Genomic DNA, 17,336 nt, shown 5'->3' with positions numbered 1-17,336 from the left:
ATATTATACAACAAAAATGATATCGATTGGAAATTTATGACAAAAGAAGAAACGCGATAGGGATTTATTATAACGCGTAAAGCTCCAACTCAAATTTCTCCAAGTAGAATATTCGGTCACTTGTGTTCGCAGCAAGCGATATGTTTATTAATTTTCCATTATACGTCGTCACATGTGCCAAAATGGCTGCTGTCGTATGTCTAACAAATATATCCGCTTTTCTTTTGTTCGCTGTCATCATCACGTGTAAAACTCTCGGGGGCTCAAAATCAAGAGGGTTATTTTCAGTGGCGCAACAAAATTCTTTAATTAAAACCTGTATGTCAACGAAAAGTTAATAACTATATTTCAAGATGTAGCATAAAAATAAGTGATAGTTCGATTGAGGAATAAAGTTTTGGACATAATAGTTTGATCTAAGATATAGCCCGAAATTGAGCTTGATCTTGGTACCAGAATTGGTATTGCTAAAGAGACGTGTAAGATTTGCAAGACAGTGGTGTTACTTAATTGTTATTTTAATTAAATATAAGTTTAAAATTCTTGGTTCTAGTTGTTTTTAGAATGTGTAAATTAAAGCAGTTTATTTATTCAAAGCAAGGTTTTCACAAGTCGCATGTATTTTGTTGTCATATTATAAATGCCATCTACGTTCACATAAATTGTTCTGCTCCATTTGACTAGAGTTGCCAGGAAATTAATAAAAAGAACTTACTTCTCGAAATTTCAAAATAAAGACCAAGAAAAGCCTTTATAGCAAGACTAAAACCAGCACGTTGATCTTGGTCTTGTTGTATTCATTCTGTTTGGTATGTCTGAAGTTTTGCCTTGTGTGGGCTGGATAGTCCATCGAGAGCTCCTCCAGGTAGCGGATAGAGGAACGCCACATAGGTATAGGTGGTACTGGGAAAATAAAATACCCTGCGATGAGGAAGGCAAGGGGAAACCACCCCATAATAACTCCCGAGTATAGTTAATATGGCAGAAGATAATATAGCGGAAAAGCAATCAACAGCATTAGATATGGTCACGAGACAGTAATTATAGCAAATAACAAAGAAGAACTACAAAAATTATACATAGCAAGTAAAGTATATGGACTGCTTGAATATATCAAAAACAAATTATATGATATTAATAAAAGTTATCATTCCTGACCTCTAACGATAAACGGTCAAGACATGGACTAGAATTTTTCGAAATGTGGATATGTCGGCATATTTTGAAAATATCTTGAACGCATCACATCACCAACAAGGAAGTTATGCAGAGACTATGGAAAGAGAAAGACGTCGTCTTTACAGTAAAAAGCATTTTGACCACATACTAAGACACGACAAATACCGTCTTTTGCAGTTATGTCCAAGGTAAAGTGGATAGTAAGAGGGGACCAGGGAGAAGACGGCATTCATGGTTGCACAACATAAGCCAGTGATTTCAAGTATCATCTATTGATCTGTTTAGAAATTCAGTAAACAAGATGAGAATAGCCTTGTCAATAGCCAACGTTCGCAACGGATAAGGCGAAGAAAAAAGAAGAAGAAGAAGTTTTCCACCTAAAAATTTATAAAATCTGCGACTATTACTGATTACCATTCATTTTCCATTTATCATTGGAATGATTAAGACATTTTAAAAATGAGATTACATGACAATGGTTTTTGTTGCAAATAGTACCTAATTTTGTTTAGCATCACTGAAATGAAAAATGTTATTTTTTTTCTAATTTTATCTCTTTCTATTAGGAAGAATTTTACTTGTATTGCATTTGCTCATTTTAAACAGCAAAATTTGGATATAAAACAAATACATCAAATCATATAAACAGTGTACCAATATTTTGGAGATGAAGGATACTGTTCGGCTGCCTTTTTAGATTTCGCTCAAGCTTTCGACAAGGTCTGGTCTACTACCATACAGAATTAGAAAAAACCTCCCGCACAACCTTTTCCTAATCCTAAAATCCTCACATATTGCAGCAAACTCTAATGCTAGTAAATAGAAATAATTCTGTTTATATTACCCACACGCAATGGATAGTGTGATGTCTAACTGTGATGTTATGAGTATCTTCTGCAGTAAAAATAAAATGCAAAATACCTTGGAAACATCTTGGCTAAGGACTAACCTGAGGAACACAAATACGAACTGTGACCTTGCGTTTAAAAATACTCAATACAGGTAGACAATCCTTCGAAAAAACTAGCGTAGCATACAATTAAATACAATTAAATCAATCCTCCCCGATATACCTGACTTTGGGAAAACCAGAACCTTCTACCTGCTCTTTGTTCCATACTTACACGAACCCTGGCGAGGCATCTGGAATCGTGGAGAGATTCATTCTGTCTCGAGACCACAAAGCTGAGCCGTTTTATATATTTTTCTGTATATAGTTTTGTTGATATAATGTAGTAAGTATCGAACTTTGTTTATTGTGTTACATGTCCACCACCCTCGACACTAGCGCCCATATAACCAAGACTAAGCAATAACTAACACTATACAAGTTAATACGTCGAAGATTTCAACTAATAATCAACTGTTGGTTGCTGTTAATACACAAATTTACTCTGAAACACATCTGGAGTTGAGGTATTCAACTGTATCTAACTCAAAAATAGCAATTCTTGGACGATTTCCGTGAAAAGTACTTGGAATTCTTATAAATGCTCCATGGTATGTCTCTCCTCACACTCAGCGAAGATTTAGAAGGCATCATCTGTGTCTGCCTGATATATATTAGTGTCATAATGACGTGTCATTATGACACTAATGTCATATGTCATAATATATTTGTTTTAAGTGAAAGGAATTTGTCCCTAGCCAATATTCCTACAAGATATTGCTATTATTAACCATTGCTCATTGTAAATTTTACTGATTGCAAATGAAAAAGGTGTTAAAAAATCTATTTGTGAAGAAATCAAGAAATTGAGATGACATGTCGTTGGTTTTTTCTATTCATATCATTACTAATTAAAAAAATGAGATGTTTTTGCACTTGCCCGTTTCAAACAGCGAAAATTCAATTCCCGTTCCCGTTGCTTTAATTAATATTTATCCACGTAATTTTATCGTAAAATTCAAAAAATTTCCTGCATGGGAAACTTCTAGCTTGAATATGCATAAACAATTACTGCACAATTTGATAAAAACACTCCAACTGAATTTAAATGAAGTTCGTTTCGAACTGAAAAGTCGAAAAGTCCAGCATCACGGTACATGAATGCTCATTACAAAAATTTTTTTTTTTCATTTAGTATTCCAGAATCTCTTCTCATAATGCCCTCTCCAATCAGTGAAGTGCTTCTTCACAATAGTAATAAAGAAATTAAACGGCAGTGGCGCGTCTACTGAGTGAGTGAAGTTTCTTGGGAATGACTTTTGAAAAAATGAATTTTTTATATAATTTAAAAGTTGAATGTTTAAAAGCCGCTTGATATGATGGTTTACAAGGTGCAATGCATTTATCGTTCAGACAATGACGTGTCCTCTAATGCCGTGGCAATTATCAAAAAATATAATCGATTATATAAAATAATCGATTAATCCAAAATAATCGAACAATCGAAAATACTCGATCAATCCAAAATATTCGATAAATCGGAAATAATCGATTACTCGAAAATAATCAATTTTCTATTATTCGAAAATGGGAAATAAAGCTTCAAAAGAACGATTGTGGTTTGATTTCTACAAAAAACAAGATAAAGAGCGAGTATACCACTAGGAACATACATTATGGTTTGATTCCCAATAAAAACAAACCAAATAATGAGCCCACAGAAGATATTTGGAAGTAAGATTCTAATATTGAATTATGTCGAAATAATTATTTAGAAAATAAATTTTTTAATGGTTAAATAGATTATTATATTATTTGATTATTTTAACGATTGTACGAAAAATAGTGTGTATGTCATAGCCGCGAAACTTTTTAACGACCTCAAGATTATCTTGCCTCGGCCGCAAGCGGTCTCGGCGATAACTGTTCTTTCGGTACGTTAAAAAGGTATTTCGCGGCCTAAGCATAGAAATAACTATTTCAGTCTTTCACTTTGTCATAAAGCCACTTAAAACCTCTCTTTTAAATTCAATTAAACTGTACCAAAACCTTTATGCATTTTTGAGAATGAAAATAGGCAAGAAACATTGTATTTTATAAAACCAAATTCTCACAGGATGTTGTCCACATCCATTAATCGATATTTTCCTATTAATCGATATTTTTCGATTAATCGATTATTTTGCCCACCCCTAGCCGTGACGTGAATGCCGGAACAATACATTGTCTGAGTAGTTGAATGTCTCGATGTCATGGTGTCGTGACGCTAGTGCCGCATATCCAAAATTTTTGATATACGACATCGCGACACCGACGATGTCGTGGCAGTGACATTAAATGTCTCGCTTGTTTCATCGTTTCAACATCGGCGACGGTGACAGTACTGAGAGTACGATACTACAATACGTATTTTTTAGCGCGAATCTGCTGTTTGTCATTCGATTATGTCTTCGTTTGATAGACTTACATTTCTGGAATGTTACCAGCAATACCTTGTCTACGGGATAGCAGCATTTAAGGATAGAAATAAACGGGATCAGGCGGAAGAAGCGCTTTTGAACATTTTTAAATTAGAAAATGACATCAATGACAACTGACAAATCCCACTGATATAATTTTACTCACGCCTCCCTTTCCAAAAACGAAGAATTTGAACTGCAAATTGCAAAAAGACTTGGGGTCCTCCAATTGCAATTCCCTCATCAGTATTCCTGATGCACCTACGTCTAATCCACTTTATTACCCACACTCGCCTTTTACTTTTTGCCTCAACTTCGAATTAGTTAGTCCGCTACTGGAGTTAGGAGTTCCGCCATTTCTGATACTAGTCTGTCGCAACACAAGTGTTGGTACGTGTGAATATGTAGTGTCAACGTCGAATGTCAAACGCTGTCACAGCATTTGATGCCACGATATGAATGTCACCGTCTGAACGAGCCTTAACAATAAATATGAATAAAATTGAGTCCGAATATCAATAGGCTGCAGATTCAATTTTGGAGATGAAAACCTAACTTTTAATTATTCAGGATCGACAATACACCAAGACAAAATAGCATGAGGAAAACAAGCGAAGGAAGCAGTCTATCTACTGATATTGAATAATATTCTGACTAAAAAAACCAAAAAGAGAATCTTCCATAGCGTAATAAAGAATATCAAATTATATGGGGTAGAAATATGGTTAATGACAACAACAAAACGACTAAATTAAAGGTGCATATGGAAGCGAATGGAAGTAGAAACGAAAAAACAGAGCATTGCACTGCAGACAAGAAGAAGTCTTTACGCTATTCCTGCAGTAAGAAGCTGGATCACCCCAATATTGGGGATGAACGAAAATTTACACTTTTTGCGTACAACTTTTTTAAAAATCTTCTGTTTATTAATTGAAAACAGTTTGTCTTCGTACGCTACTGATCTAAATAATCTGAATCGACCTTAACAAAAGCGTAGTACACAATACCGTAGGGAGGATTTCGTAGTCGCAACAATAGGTAAAACTTCGTAGCTTCTGATTGGCCGCACCACCGCCATGACGTTCAGAAGCAATACAATAAATAATCTTCCCTCCGATGGTGTTTTAGATTAGAAAGATTTGTTATAATGATATCGGATTAACGATATAACGAGAATAAGGGATGATGCGATTCGTTATATTTATTGTTATATAAAAATATTGACGACAACCAAATACACAGCACTATAAATACTAATAGATCCGATATAGTAAAGAACAAAAAGCGACTATTTACTAGGATAGATGTTAAAACAATCCTGAAATATAAACATCTCAGTGCAGAAATAATCAAACTTGGAGAAGTTCTGTAGAAACCATAAGTACAAACTTCCCATTTCATTAAATAGAAAATACAGCTCTGTAAGGATTTGCATACATTGTGAGGAAAACCTTGGGCTTAAGTTTAAGGGTACAAACAACAAAAAACAACAATTAAAAAGGACACACAACATTAGAAACATTATACGTTTCCCATTAGCAAACAATATACAATGGAAATCCTTCATAAGAAATTAATGATAAGAAAGAAAATAAAAATAATTTAAGGAACGTGTCATTCATACAATGCACATTTGATAATTGTATTTTTAATATAAAGACAGCCATCAGTGAACGTTTTTAGTTCACTGATGTTTTTTTAGGTTATGAGGAAAACATATATTTTCTTGAAATGTTTTTCTAAAAAGCAACGTTTTCAAAAAAATTTATGTGAAAAGTTTTAGTTTTCGATTGTTTTCCACTACTTTTAAGTAATAAAATTTGAATAATAATATGTTGAATTAACGTTAAACATAGAATTAAAAGTTTATTGTTTGAAAAATCTCTGCAAAAATCAAAATAGTCAGTGACTATTACCAAAAAATGATTTAAAGTGAAGATAATGGCACTGGAATTGAGTCAACTGTATCCATTTATGATAAACGCGGCAGTCAACGTGTTCATGTATAACTGATGGTTTGAAATTAGTTCAATAAAATGAGAAGTCGAGCTTACATTATTCAATAAAACTAGATTTTAGCATAAATTTGAAACTTTTTTGAAAATATCTGAATATTAAAAAAAACAAAAATTAAAAATGAAATTTTATGTAAAATAATTTTGACTATTGACGTTTTTGCAATAGAAAGCAATATATTTGCAATAAATCATCAAAATTTATTGCGCAGTGAGTTTAAATTTTTTAACTTTATCTCAAAGATGTATTTCGAACTAAAAAGGTGAAATTTCAGGTAAATGTATACTTTTAAAGTTATAAATACGTTATTTGGAGAATTTTAATTTAAAGAACACGCTAAAAAATCAGTAATATTTGAGTTTTAAAGAAATCACATCACTGAGATCATATATTAGAATTTGTACATGTTTTCAGTGTGCCCCACGTTAATTGCAAATATATAAGTTGGAAATTTGCCAAAAGTGATTCGAGACGATACATTTTTTGTTTGGACTTTTTCCTTACATGTTCCCACTATTTTGAGATATTTGAATTGTTTGGGATTAGTTTCTGATCATGATCTATTCTCTATAATCCTCAATCTATACTGGAAAATGCAGTCTTGCGTTTTTTATGGTAATTAAGCACTTCGACATTTTCACTCAATATACAAAAGACAGAAATAGAAGTACCTAGTCCTTTGGAGCTTTTGATTTCGATTAATAACTTCAAAATTATGCCATATTTACAATATCCTCCAATCACCACCCTCACATCTTTCGAATTTATCACCATTGATCCATTAGGATTAACCAGGTGAATTTTAATGCACTCTAATAAGGTGTGGTTTTCCTATCCATCTATAATCACCATGTGGCTGTCAGATTCGTCTTCTTAAAGCCTCTAAAAGATACATTTCGTGATTATTATCAATTTAATGGTTGTTTATACATCTTTATGTATAATAACAGGTAAACTTATTAGATTCATATCAATGTTAAACAAGTATTTTGCATTTATTTACGACGGGTCTCTTATAACGAAAATAATTGATATTTTTTATTATTTTTGTCGTACGGTGCACCTAGCGATTGTTAGCTGGTATTATTCTGCATGAAACATAGTTAAAAAACACAAAAAATTATTACACGGGGTGTCCTGCAGGGCCCGAAAATCTAGACAGCGATCCAACCATTCTGGGGGATTAGTTAGGGGTAACCACAGTTGATTTGAAAATGTCCATCCATTCCGTAATTTTTCATAAAACTTTGTTATGAATTGGCTCTGAATTTATACCTAAATTTGACAATTTTAATTCAATTTTTCTAGTAATTAAATGAAATTTTATGGAAGAATATTGGTAGAGGTTCGCTAATCGCGTGGTTCCTTACAGATAAATATTTTTTATTATTGAAAGACGAGTTCGAGAAACATGAAAAGTTTATATTGTTAATCGAGAACATCCTGTTCAAATGAAGCACTAGAAAGTCAAAAAAATTAGAAAATCTCTTCTATTGTAGGTACCAATGGTACTGAAAAGTTAGTAAATCAAATAATTTAAATAGTTATTATTGCCGTAATTTGATCATTTTAGTTATCATCCAAAAAGTGAACAACGAAGTTAAAATTCGTTACAAACTCTTATTACTCGATAGTTTTTTTTTTTAACTTTTGACTCTATTTGAGCGATAGCGCGGTATCAAGATCATCATATGTTCGCCCAACTATTGGTAATTTACGACTACTACTTCCAAAAATATGAAAATCTACCAAAATAATTCAAAACTTGCAGGATTAAGAGCAAAACTGGATACTGCAAAATAAAAACCACTTATTACACTGTAAGCCCAAGACCACATAATGCCAGGCCAAGACAAAGAATAACCTGACCTTGGTCTTGGTCCTGCATTTATTCATCACCAATCTGCACATGATTTTGATCAAGATATATTGTATCTTTCTTCGTGTCAAGCAGTCTTTCAATGATGATTTGGCATAACAAATATTTCTGTATCTTGAAGTAGTTTCTAAAATACAGATCACACTTTCACAAAAAACAATTGGATGATAGTTTTTGATTTAATGTATAATTTATAAAATCAAATTCGTTAAAACGACTAAATTAAAAAATAGATTACGCCAGAAGCCCCCTCGCGTTCTACTTGTTACGCCACTGATGTTAACATTGTAACCATTATGCAGTCATACATAAAGCAATTCATTTTAGCACTGGTATCCAATAAAGTTTGTGAATGGTCGATAAATGATATTACACCCTCATTGTTAGAACGAATGATAAAATTCCGGACAATTTCAATTTGCTGATGACTAAGCGGGAGGGAAATTGACACAAACGAGTTTTAGTTGTTGATGGTCCTAAAATGCAAATGAAATTCAATTTTTAGTTCGTCTATAGTTCGAAAACTTTAAAAAAAACGAGAGATTGCTATACGAGAATCGAATGCTTCTTATATTACACGAATATTTATTGTAATCTTATATTCTTCTATCTTTTCATACGTTTAATCGTCAATAATTACAAATTAGCCATTAACATTTTAAAAAATACCGATAATTCTTCCTACGCAATCGTCCTCTATCATTTGGCATTCCTCTGTATAGAAACATAATATTTCTTTGAAGCAATAAAAAAAGTAATCAACTAAAACATTTTGCTGTACATTTGAATTTTATTTTTGTAACAACAAATATTTGTATGTGAATAAAACTACTACAAATTATTTAGTTTTTATTTATTGGCCATCTACTCAAGGGTAGCATAAATAAAATATAATATAAAGTATTATGACATATAGAACTCTGTAATTTCAAGTACCCAGTATATATTGAATACGCTAGATGTCAGAGCTAATATGGCTGTCGTGAAAACTCATCATTTATTGACTTAACATAGTCATGTTAAGTCAGTCGATTTATAAAGGAATCTGTATCTTCAAACAAAAGAAATGATTTCGAACGCTAGATGGCAAGACTAATATAATTTTGATAGAGATAAGGTAAAGAAGAAGAAATCAAATATTTTTTTACTTGTAATTAATACAAGTGAATGCATTAACTTTGAATAAATAGGAGAGACTTTTATTTAAAAAAAAACCTATGCAATAAGATATGCAGTTGTAAAAATAATCAAATATAAATTTATGTTTGTAATTTTACCCACAACTATACTATTCCAAAAAAATGAAGGGCCAGTCTCCTTAATTGAAATGTAAGTTATTATTTTTTAAAAAGTTTACTTTGCCTACATGACATTTCAGTTGTTATATAAAATTTCTTGTTCAGCTCAGCTTATTTCTACTTAGATTGGCTCGAATATTTCTTCCAATTATGACATTTTTATTATTTATAAAGATATAAGATTTAAAGCACATTAAGTATCAATATTTTAATTATATACATTGAAATCTTATATACCTAAATGTTTGGATTAATTTTGTTTCAGAATAGTAGAAAAGTAACAATAGCTTGCTTGAATAAAAGTTATACAACTATATATTTGTCCTATTTATAATAATTGCATGATATACTAGATTAACTAGAATCTGGGTTTTCTTTTATATTGGAAAAAATTCTAAGTAATCTGACTAATACTATAAATAATAAATATTTCACATAATCAACCTATATACAACTGAAAAAAACTTCCTGATAAATAGTGATGACCTTTAATACTTTTTGTTTAAACTACAGTATTGTACTCAGCCGGTGCTTCTTATACATATTTTAATTTGATTAAAAAATACACTTACTACATGTGAACCATTGATTAATATACATATTATACAATAAATTTAAAGAAGTACAAAGGGAATACAAAAAAAAATTACAGTGCTTATTATAGTCTTATGGTGATAATAAGCAATAGAAAAATGGGACAACAAGCAGTAATTCAAGGTGTAACTGCTTCTTTTTTAATTTGTAATCCACATTTTAATATATAAAATATTTAATGGTCTGAAAAGTTATTAGATGACTTCTGATTATTGTGCTTTTGTTTATTAAATATATAAATATCATTGTCAAATTTATCCAACTTCAAACATGACTAGAAAGAAAATGGTTGATGAATTTCATTTGAACTCCCAACCATTAAATGAATTTTTCTCAAAAGAGTGAATACAGACCTGAAAAGAATATCAAAAATGGATAGCAAACTGAATCAATTTCAATGTTTGATCAAATACTGTCTGTTCTTAAGATGGCTATATGCATTCAATCAATCTCAGTGATAGATACATTAAAAATACACGTGTTTTCGTTTCTTTTTGGTGTGTGGGTGATTGTAAAGAGATTCTCTATGAGAATTTGGGATCCCAAGAGACTTCATAACTTACAGATACGTGATACGCCACCTTCTTGTCTTTTAGACTCCTCATTAGGGCAACACAATTATGTTAAATTAAAGGTTAGTTTTCTATTATTTACATTGGGACAATTTGAAAAGATCCACCCCCAAATAAAATTTTAGTATCAGATAGTGAGATGTTTATTGCTACATATCTTCCTTTGAGAAAAAAAATATCTCTTATATCATTAAAGAATGATTACATATATTGCATACATTGGTAGATAATTAATTAATATGTAAACAATTCACCAATTCTAAAGGGGCAATAATAATGTTTTGAATATTAAATGACGAAAGTAATATTTTTTGAAACCAAGGCGTTATTGCATGCATTCATTTTTATTAAACAAAGAGTATAAAAGTTTACACAAATTTATATTGCTAGCTGATCTCCTTTTCTCGTTAAATTTTGAAAGCTTGTGTAACTTGTTTGGAGTCATCCTTAAATTACGTCAAGCGGTAATGAAGAGAGAGAGGGTCGACGAAGTGTGACAAGAGGGTGGGAGTTATCCTAAATTTCGTGACGTCATATTTCAAAATCATTATCTAAACGTTGAAACAAGAACTTTGAACTATTACTCCTCAAACCTCAATAATAAATACAACTATATCTGACTAAATATACGATATCATTACGCCTAGCAGTAATTTCTTTATTTCTGTTTCATTTGACTTTTGCGGATGAAACAACATCGTTCTTAGTTCTGCTAAGTTTAAAATGAAGAAAAAAAGTAATTTAGGTAATCTTCACCGTATTCACTATATTTTGAATCATACAAAGCCACTGATCTACACAAGCCATTAAATAAGATTAAACAAGAATTTTTACCTATCGCGAAGTTTCGTCCTGTGCTGCTAGACGTGCCAGAAAACTCCTATGTGTGAATGATGACGATGGTGCTATATTATTGGATGGAAAAGTTGTTGATACAATTAATGCTCCTGACATTAATAACCTAAACGAGAAAAAAGTGCCTACTGTGCCAGTTATGAATAATTTAAAGGAGTGGATTCAAAATCTACGGATTATTAAGTATATCTTTGAATAATATATGTTTTGTTTTGTTTATTTCTTTGATTTATTGAAAAATAATTTAAATTGTAATAAAACTGATTTTGGAACCGCTGTTTTAATACAATAATCTCTAAATATGATTTGCAAAATATGTGATGTTACACTAGGAAGGACATGAGTCTCATGAATGTGACTAGGACGGGGGACAAAAAAATCATGAAATTTATGGATGACTCCTTTTTCTACAAGCCACCAATATCATAATAATATAAAGAATAATGAACAAATATTTTATTGAAATTTGGTTTCAATTTCATTCAAATTGTTACAACTGCATTTCTTATAAAAGCAATAATTTGATTTCTCAACAAGACCGTTTCTACTGAGGATTATTATGTAATTCATATTATATCATTTATTAGATGTTTTTTTGCTATTAACAATATAAACATTAGTATCCTCATTACAATCTTGTTAATAATACATTATCTAGATTCCATTGTCTTTAACGTTGTTATGATTGTTATTTTAGGGTGTCAAATTCCACTATGTAGAAGCTGGTACCAACACACAACCTTTAGTACTTCTTCTTCACGGTTTCCCAGACTTTTGGCTCGGTTGGAGATATCAAATTCCCATTCTCAAGGAACATTTCAGAGTTGTATCTTTAGATTTCAAAGGATTTGGCGATTCAGACAAACCATTATGGAGAAAACATTATAAAATCTTTAAAATTTTAGAAGAAATCAAAGATTTTATTCGTAGTTTAGGTGTTACAGATTGTATTATAATAGGTCATGATCTTGGAGCGTTAGTAGGTTGGTACTTTATCTACCAATATCCTAATTTAGTGAAGAAATTTTTTGTTATATCGTGTCCACATCCTAATATTTATTGGGGAAGTTTGAAGAATACCAGTAATACTTACCAATGGTTGAATTTTGTCCAAGTGCCCTACTTACCAGAAATAGATGCACTCAAAGAAAATGTTAAAATTATTAATCAATATCATAGTCATCTAAGTGCAAATGATGTTTATCTAGAGGCTTATAAATATTCATTTTCAAGGAAAGAAGATTGGACAGGACCCATAAATTACTATAGAGACTTACGGTTTCGTAAAATTAAAAATGAATCGAAAAACATAACTTCCACAGTTATTCTTGTAATTGGAGACAAAGATGAAATGATATCACTAGAAAGTATAGTAAAATCTTCTGAATACTGCGAAAAATTTCATATAAAAATTATAGAAAACGCTGGACATTTTCCACATCAGGAAAACCCCAGAAACTTCAATGGAATTTTGTTAAAATACATGTTTCAAAAACGTGAAATTAGTCGAAAAGCTGAAAGGTCTGGAAAGAGACTTATGAAACGTATTTTAGGTGCTGTGAATAATACAGTTAAAATAGGCAATACTGTATTTGATAATATACAAAAAAAGACTACAGATGTCGTTAGTAATTTACCTACTAGATTATCATTAAATTACATGCAATCCAACATTGTAGAATAAGTATCTTGATGTAGAATCAATAACAGAGTTTTTGTTTGAAGTAGTTCAATTGAAATAATGATAATTATTTACAATTGGGTACCAGATAAGTAATTAAGTGGAAAATTCAAGAAATTTTGTATAACAGGAAACATTTTACTCATATTTCTCAGTATCTCAATGTAAATCTTGGTACAGTAACTGGCTACTGCTTGAGGATGAAGTGGTGTAAGCTAAAACACACATTTGGCATGAATAAGTCTCCATTTTAGCTGAAATGAGACGCGTTTTCAAGAATTCGTTAAAAAAAATTTTTCCCGGACTTCTTAAGGGTTTCAAATACCATACATATTTACTGCAAATATTGGGGTATAATTAAACTTGATTTATACGCAAAAAACATTTGATTTTCTAAATTTGTATCTGATATAATTATATTATCTTCTGTAAATCTGGCTCATAACAAATTACAAGACTGAAATTTTATTGAGATATTTAAAAGGTAATTGTCAAACTTATAGTTTTCAATTTATTCTATCTATTGTAATAAATACCTCTTTTTATGTTTATTTTCTTATTTATTTTGATATATTACGAGGTTTTTCTTACAGAAAACTTTTTATTTACCAGTTTGCATATGAAAATAACAAATTACAAGACTGAAATTTTATTGAGATATTTAAAAGGTAATTGTCAAACTTATAGTTTTCAATTTATTCTATCTATTGTAATAAATACCTCTTTTTATGTTTATTTTCGTATTTATTTTGATATATTACGAGGTTTTTCTTACAGAAAACTTTCTATTTACCAGTTTGCATATGAAAATAAAAATCATAAACTAATTGTAAAAATACAATTAAAAACCCGCCATTTTTTTATCATTGATGCAACATTCTGATTTAAAGAAAATAATTTACGTTTATACCAGATACCTCACAGATTGTATTTAGATGTTATTTGTTCTAACGAAATTGACGTCGACTGTGGTTTGAACTTTAACTACTAATCGACTACGATATCCTTCATAAAATACTGGCAATTTTAATCATGGAGCGTAATTTGAATTATTTAAAGATCAACTCAGAACTAATCATTTTTCAAATTTATGTTTTTGTTTATATTTCTCAAAATGGAATATTTCCAAGATTTAAAGCTCTGAATTTCAATTACAAAAATGATTCAACCTTGGGCCATCTGTGTGAAATGTCTAGAAGATAGATAGTTTGAAAGTTATTCAAAATGCAATAAATGAATCGTTTAAAAACCTTAAAAATGTTTTTAATATTACTCTCCTCAAAGTTTGAGATTCTTTTTTTCTAAGGCAGTATGATATATACAATATTGCTAACTTTTATATAATAATGAATGAAATATTACTTTTTAAAAATAACTAATGCCATCTGGTAGAGAGTCCGTGAAGCTTAGAAATATAAGATTTCTATATTTATTACTATCTACTTAAGCTATTGTGCTCCAGATAGTACAAACAATCTCAGTTAGTTAAATATTTTGATAAATTATGAAACCTTTTTTTAAGTTTCATAAACAAATCTATAAGCAAGTATTGATCTCTGTTTTTAATTTTAAGAAACAATCGATATGATTCCCACGACAGCTACTTCATTCACGGATGTTTTGAGTGTAATTTTTACCAAATATAATATTTTCTTAAGTATTTCTGGAACAAATGTTTCTACTTATTGAATAATACGTTTACTTCAAATCTACAAATTTAGTCCTTGGTCATTGGAAATGTGTTTAACGTAAAATAAAAAACCATCTATGCATATTTCAGAAATATACTGCATTGTTTGATTAAAAAATATTAGGTACATCATATGACATCCATGATTTAAATATTATCACCTTGAAGGCCACCCACTGTTTTTTAAAGGTTACAGGCTATCAAGTAAAAAATATTCAGGATTAATATTAAGAGGAGTCGATTATCTCATGTAAATAGTATCTACGGTCCCATATACGAGGATAGGTTGATAATCTTGTTGGATATTAACAAATTCTTTGGTTCAAAATCAAGGAAACATGGAAGCTTTATATGTTTACTTTTCCTATTGGGGTATAGACCTACATAATATGTATAAACATGATGTGTAGATGTTATGTCTAATTCTTTGTATTTTGTACTGATCAAGTTGAAATTTTCAAGTTCTTGTGTAAGTGCAGATGAATAGGAGCGAAAAAAATTCATAGAACAGATAAAAACACTGAATAGCAAAAAAAACTGGAAACACAGATTTGGTCTTTTTAATTTAAGGTAAGAATTTGTTAATTCATAAGTTATTTACACAAAATCTACCACAATGAATAATTTCTAGTTGTTAACAAAATAAAAGAAAAACAAGAAAACACATTTTTTTTTAAATCCTATCCATTATTTTTATTAGGTTTTACGGCAAAGTAATGTCATTTTAATAGCGGATATTTCTCCCTCGGCTACAGCAAAGGGCTCTAACTCAAAGTGTCCTGTTTTCTTCTACTTTTGTGTTTATATTGATCAATTTAGGTTGATAATGTCGTTTACTTTTATTTAAATTCAGATATATCCCATTTCGTTGAATCCAATTGATGACGAAAACAGTGATTATAGTCCACTGTTTCTTTTATTTACTGAGCAGTGACGTTATTATGTGAGTATCTTATACTCACATAACTGAGTGTCACAATTCACTGTAAATGAAAATCAGCTAATATTCCCAAAGTAACTGTCAAATCAGTGCTACCAACCGACCACCTACGTTACGGTGTAATTTCCCTAATGTATATTTTTAACAATTTTTCTATAAATAAATAGTATGAATACAAGCTGAAGCAGGAAAAATATAAAACACTCGTAACAGAAGGCAATTATTCCAGCTCTCGTGTCCAAATTTGTAACTCTTGGAATTAAAAGTATCATTCACAGTTACGAGGGTGAAATATTTGAGTAAGGTTCAAAGTTTGCCTAATGACTAAGAGTTATGAACGCCTTTTTTGAAGGAACATATTTTTCAAAATAAAAGTTTTGCATAATCCTCTCTATATTCACGTATATTAGAATGGGTATATTCCTCATAAAATATAAATTGCCTGCAATAAAAACGTAAACATATTATGACGATTAAAATTTTTTTAAATCATTATATCTCAGAAACAGTGGCTCGTAGGAAAAAAAGTATTGATACGTTTTTTGTAGATAATTTTATGATCTACAATTTTTGTCTGAGATATTTTTATGATAAAACTCACAGATTTGCTGAAAATTTCGAAAAACTCACTGTTTTGACCTTTGACCTTGAATAAAATTTTCTCCAAACACGGGAAAGATGAGGAAACGTTCAAATTTTATTTTTATTTAAATTTCAAACAATTTTACTGATTTTCAACTTGGTGGGAATTTATGAACTTCGAATATCTAAATTTAACGGACAATATTGTGTGTAAGTGTATAAAGGAAAGGGAAATAAAAGTATTATTTATATTATAAATTATTATATTATATTGATTACGTGCCATACACTCAAACATACATGTAATTTTCTGTGTCAGATTTATAATACAAAATTGATGTTTATAGAACAGAGTGTTCATTAAAAGCAACTGACGGATAAAAATTAATATTTGAACAGTTAGTTGATTCAAGATATGATCTGCAGTCATTAGAACAACTGTTGTATGAGATTCAAGATATTTAAGCGCTTGGGTATTTTTAAACCTATAAAAGCGTATCATAGTAACTTAAAATGATTTGTACTAGGTATAAAAATATAGTTTTTCTCTCTAGGATTAAAGGAATCGTCTTTATTTTTTAAATTATTTCCGATTCTTATTTTTATAAAAACAAACAATTTTTTTGTTGAATTCAAAGCTGACTAGAACTACGAAGATGTTTTATTATGTGAAAATGAAATGTATAAACAACACAATGAAAA

General features: G+C 30.3%; 1 protein-coding gene across 1 annotated transcript; it reads left to right on the top strand.

Annotated features, from left to right (window-relative positions):
- Positions 1-10,727: 10,727 nt before the first annotated feature.
- On the top strand, positions 10,728-14,680 carry LOC130904191 (epoxide hydrolase 4-like). The gene is made up of 2 exons (XM_057816814.1): positions 10,728-10,948; positions 12,439-14,680. The coding sequence occupies exons 1-2, from the start codon at positions 10,742-10,744 to the stop codon at positions 13,423-13,425; spliced, it is 1,194 nt and encodes a 397-aa protein (XP_057672797.1). The 5' UTR covers positions 10,728-10,741; the 3' UTR covers positions 13,426-14,680.
- The last annotated feature ends 2,656 nt before the right edge of the window (positions 14,681-17,336 follow it).

This window comes from Diorhabda carinulata, chromosome 2, assembly GCF_026250575.1.
Source record: "Diorhabda carinulata isolate Delta chromosome 2, icDioCari1.1, whole genome shotgun sequence".
NCBI classification, from domain to species: domain Eukaryota; kingdom Metazoa; phylum Arthropoda; class Insecta; order Coleoptera; family Chrysomelidae; genus Diorhabda; species Diorhabda carinulata.
This window is presented reverse-complemented; position numbering and strand designations above follow the sequence as displayed.

What these genes read in the sequence shown, in the direction of transcription:
- LOC130904191 (XM_057816814.1), top strand. Translation starts at nt 10,742, where the DNA reads ATGGCTATATGCATTCAATCAATCTCAGTGATAGATACATTAAAAATA. An exon ending in ACAATTATGTTAAATTAAAG is followed by an intron (nt 10,949 to 12,438) that starts GTTAGTTTTCTA and finishes TTGTTATTTTAG; the next exon opens with GGTGTCAAATTCCACTATGT.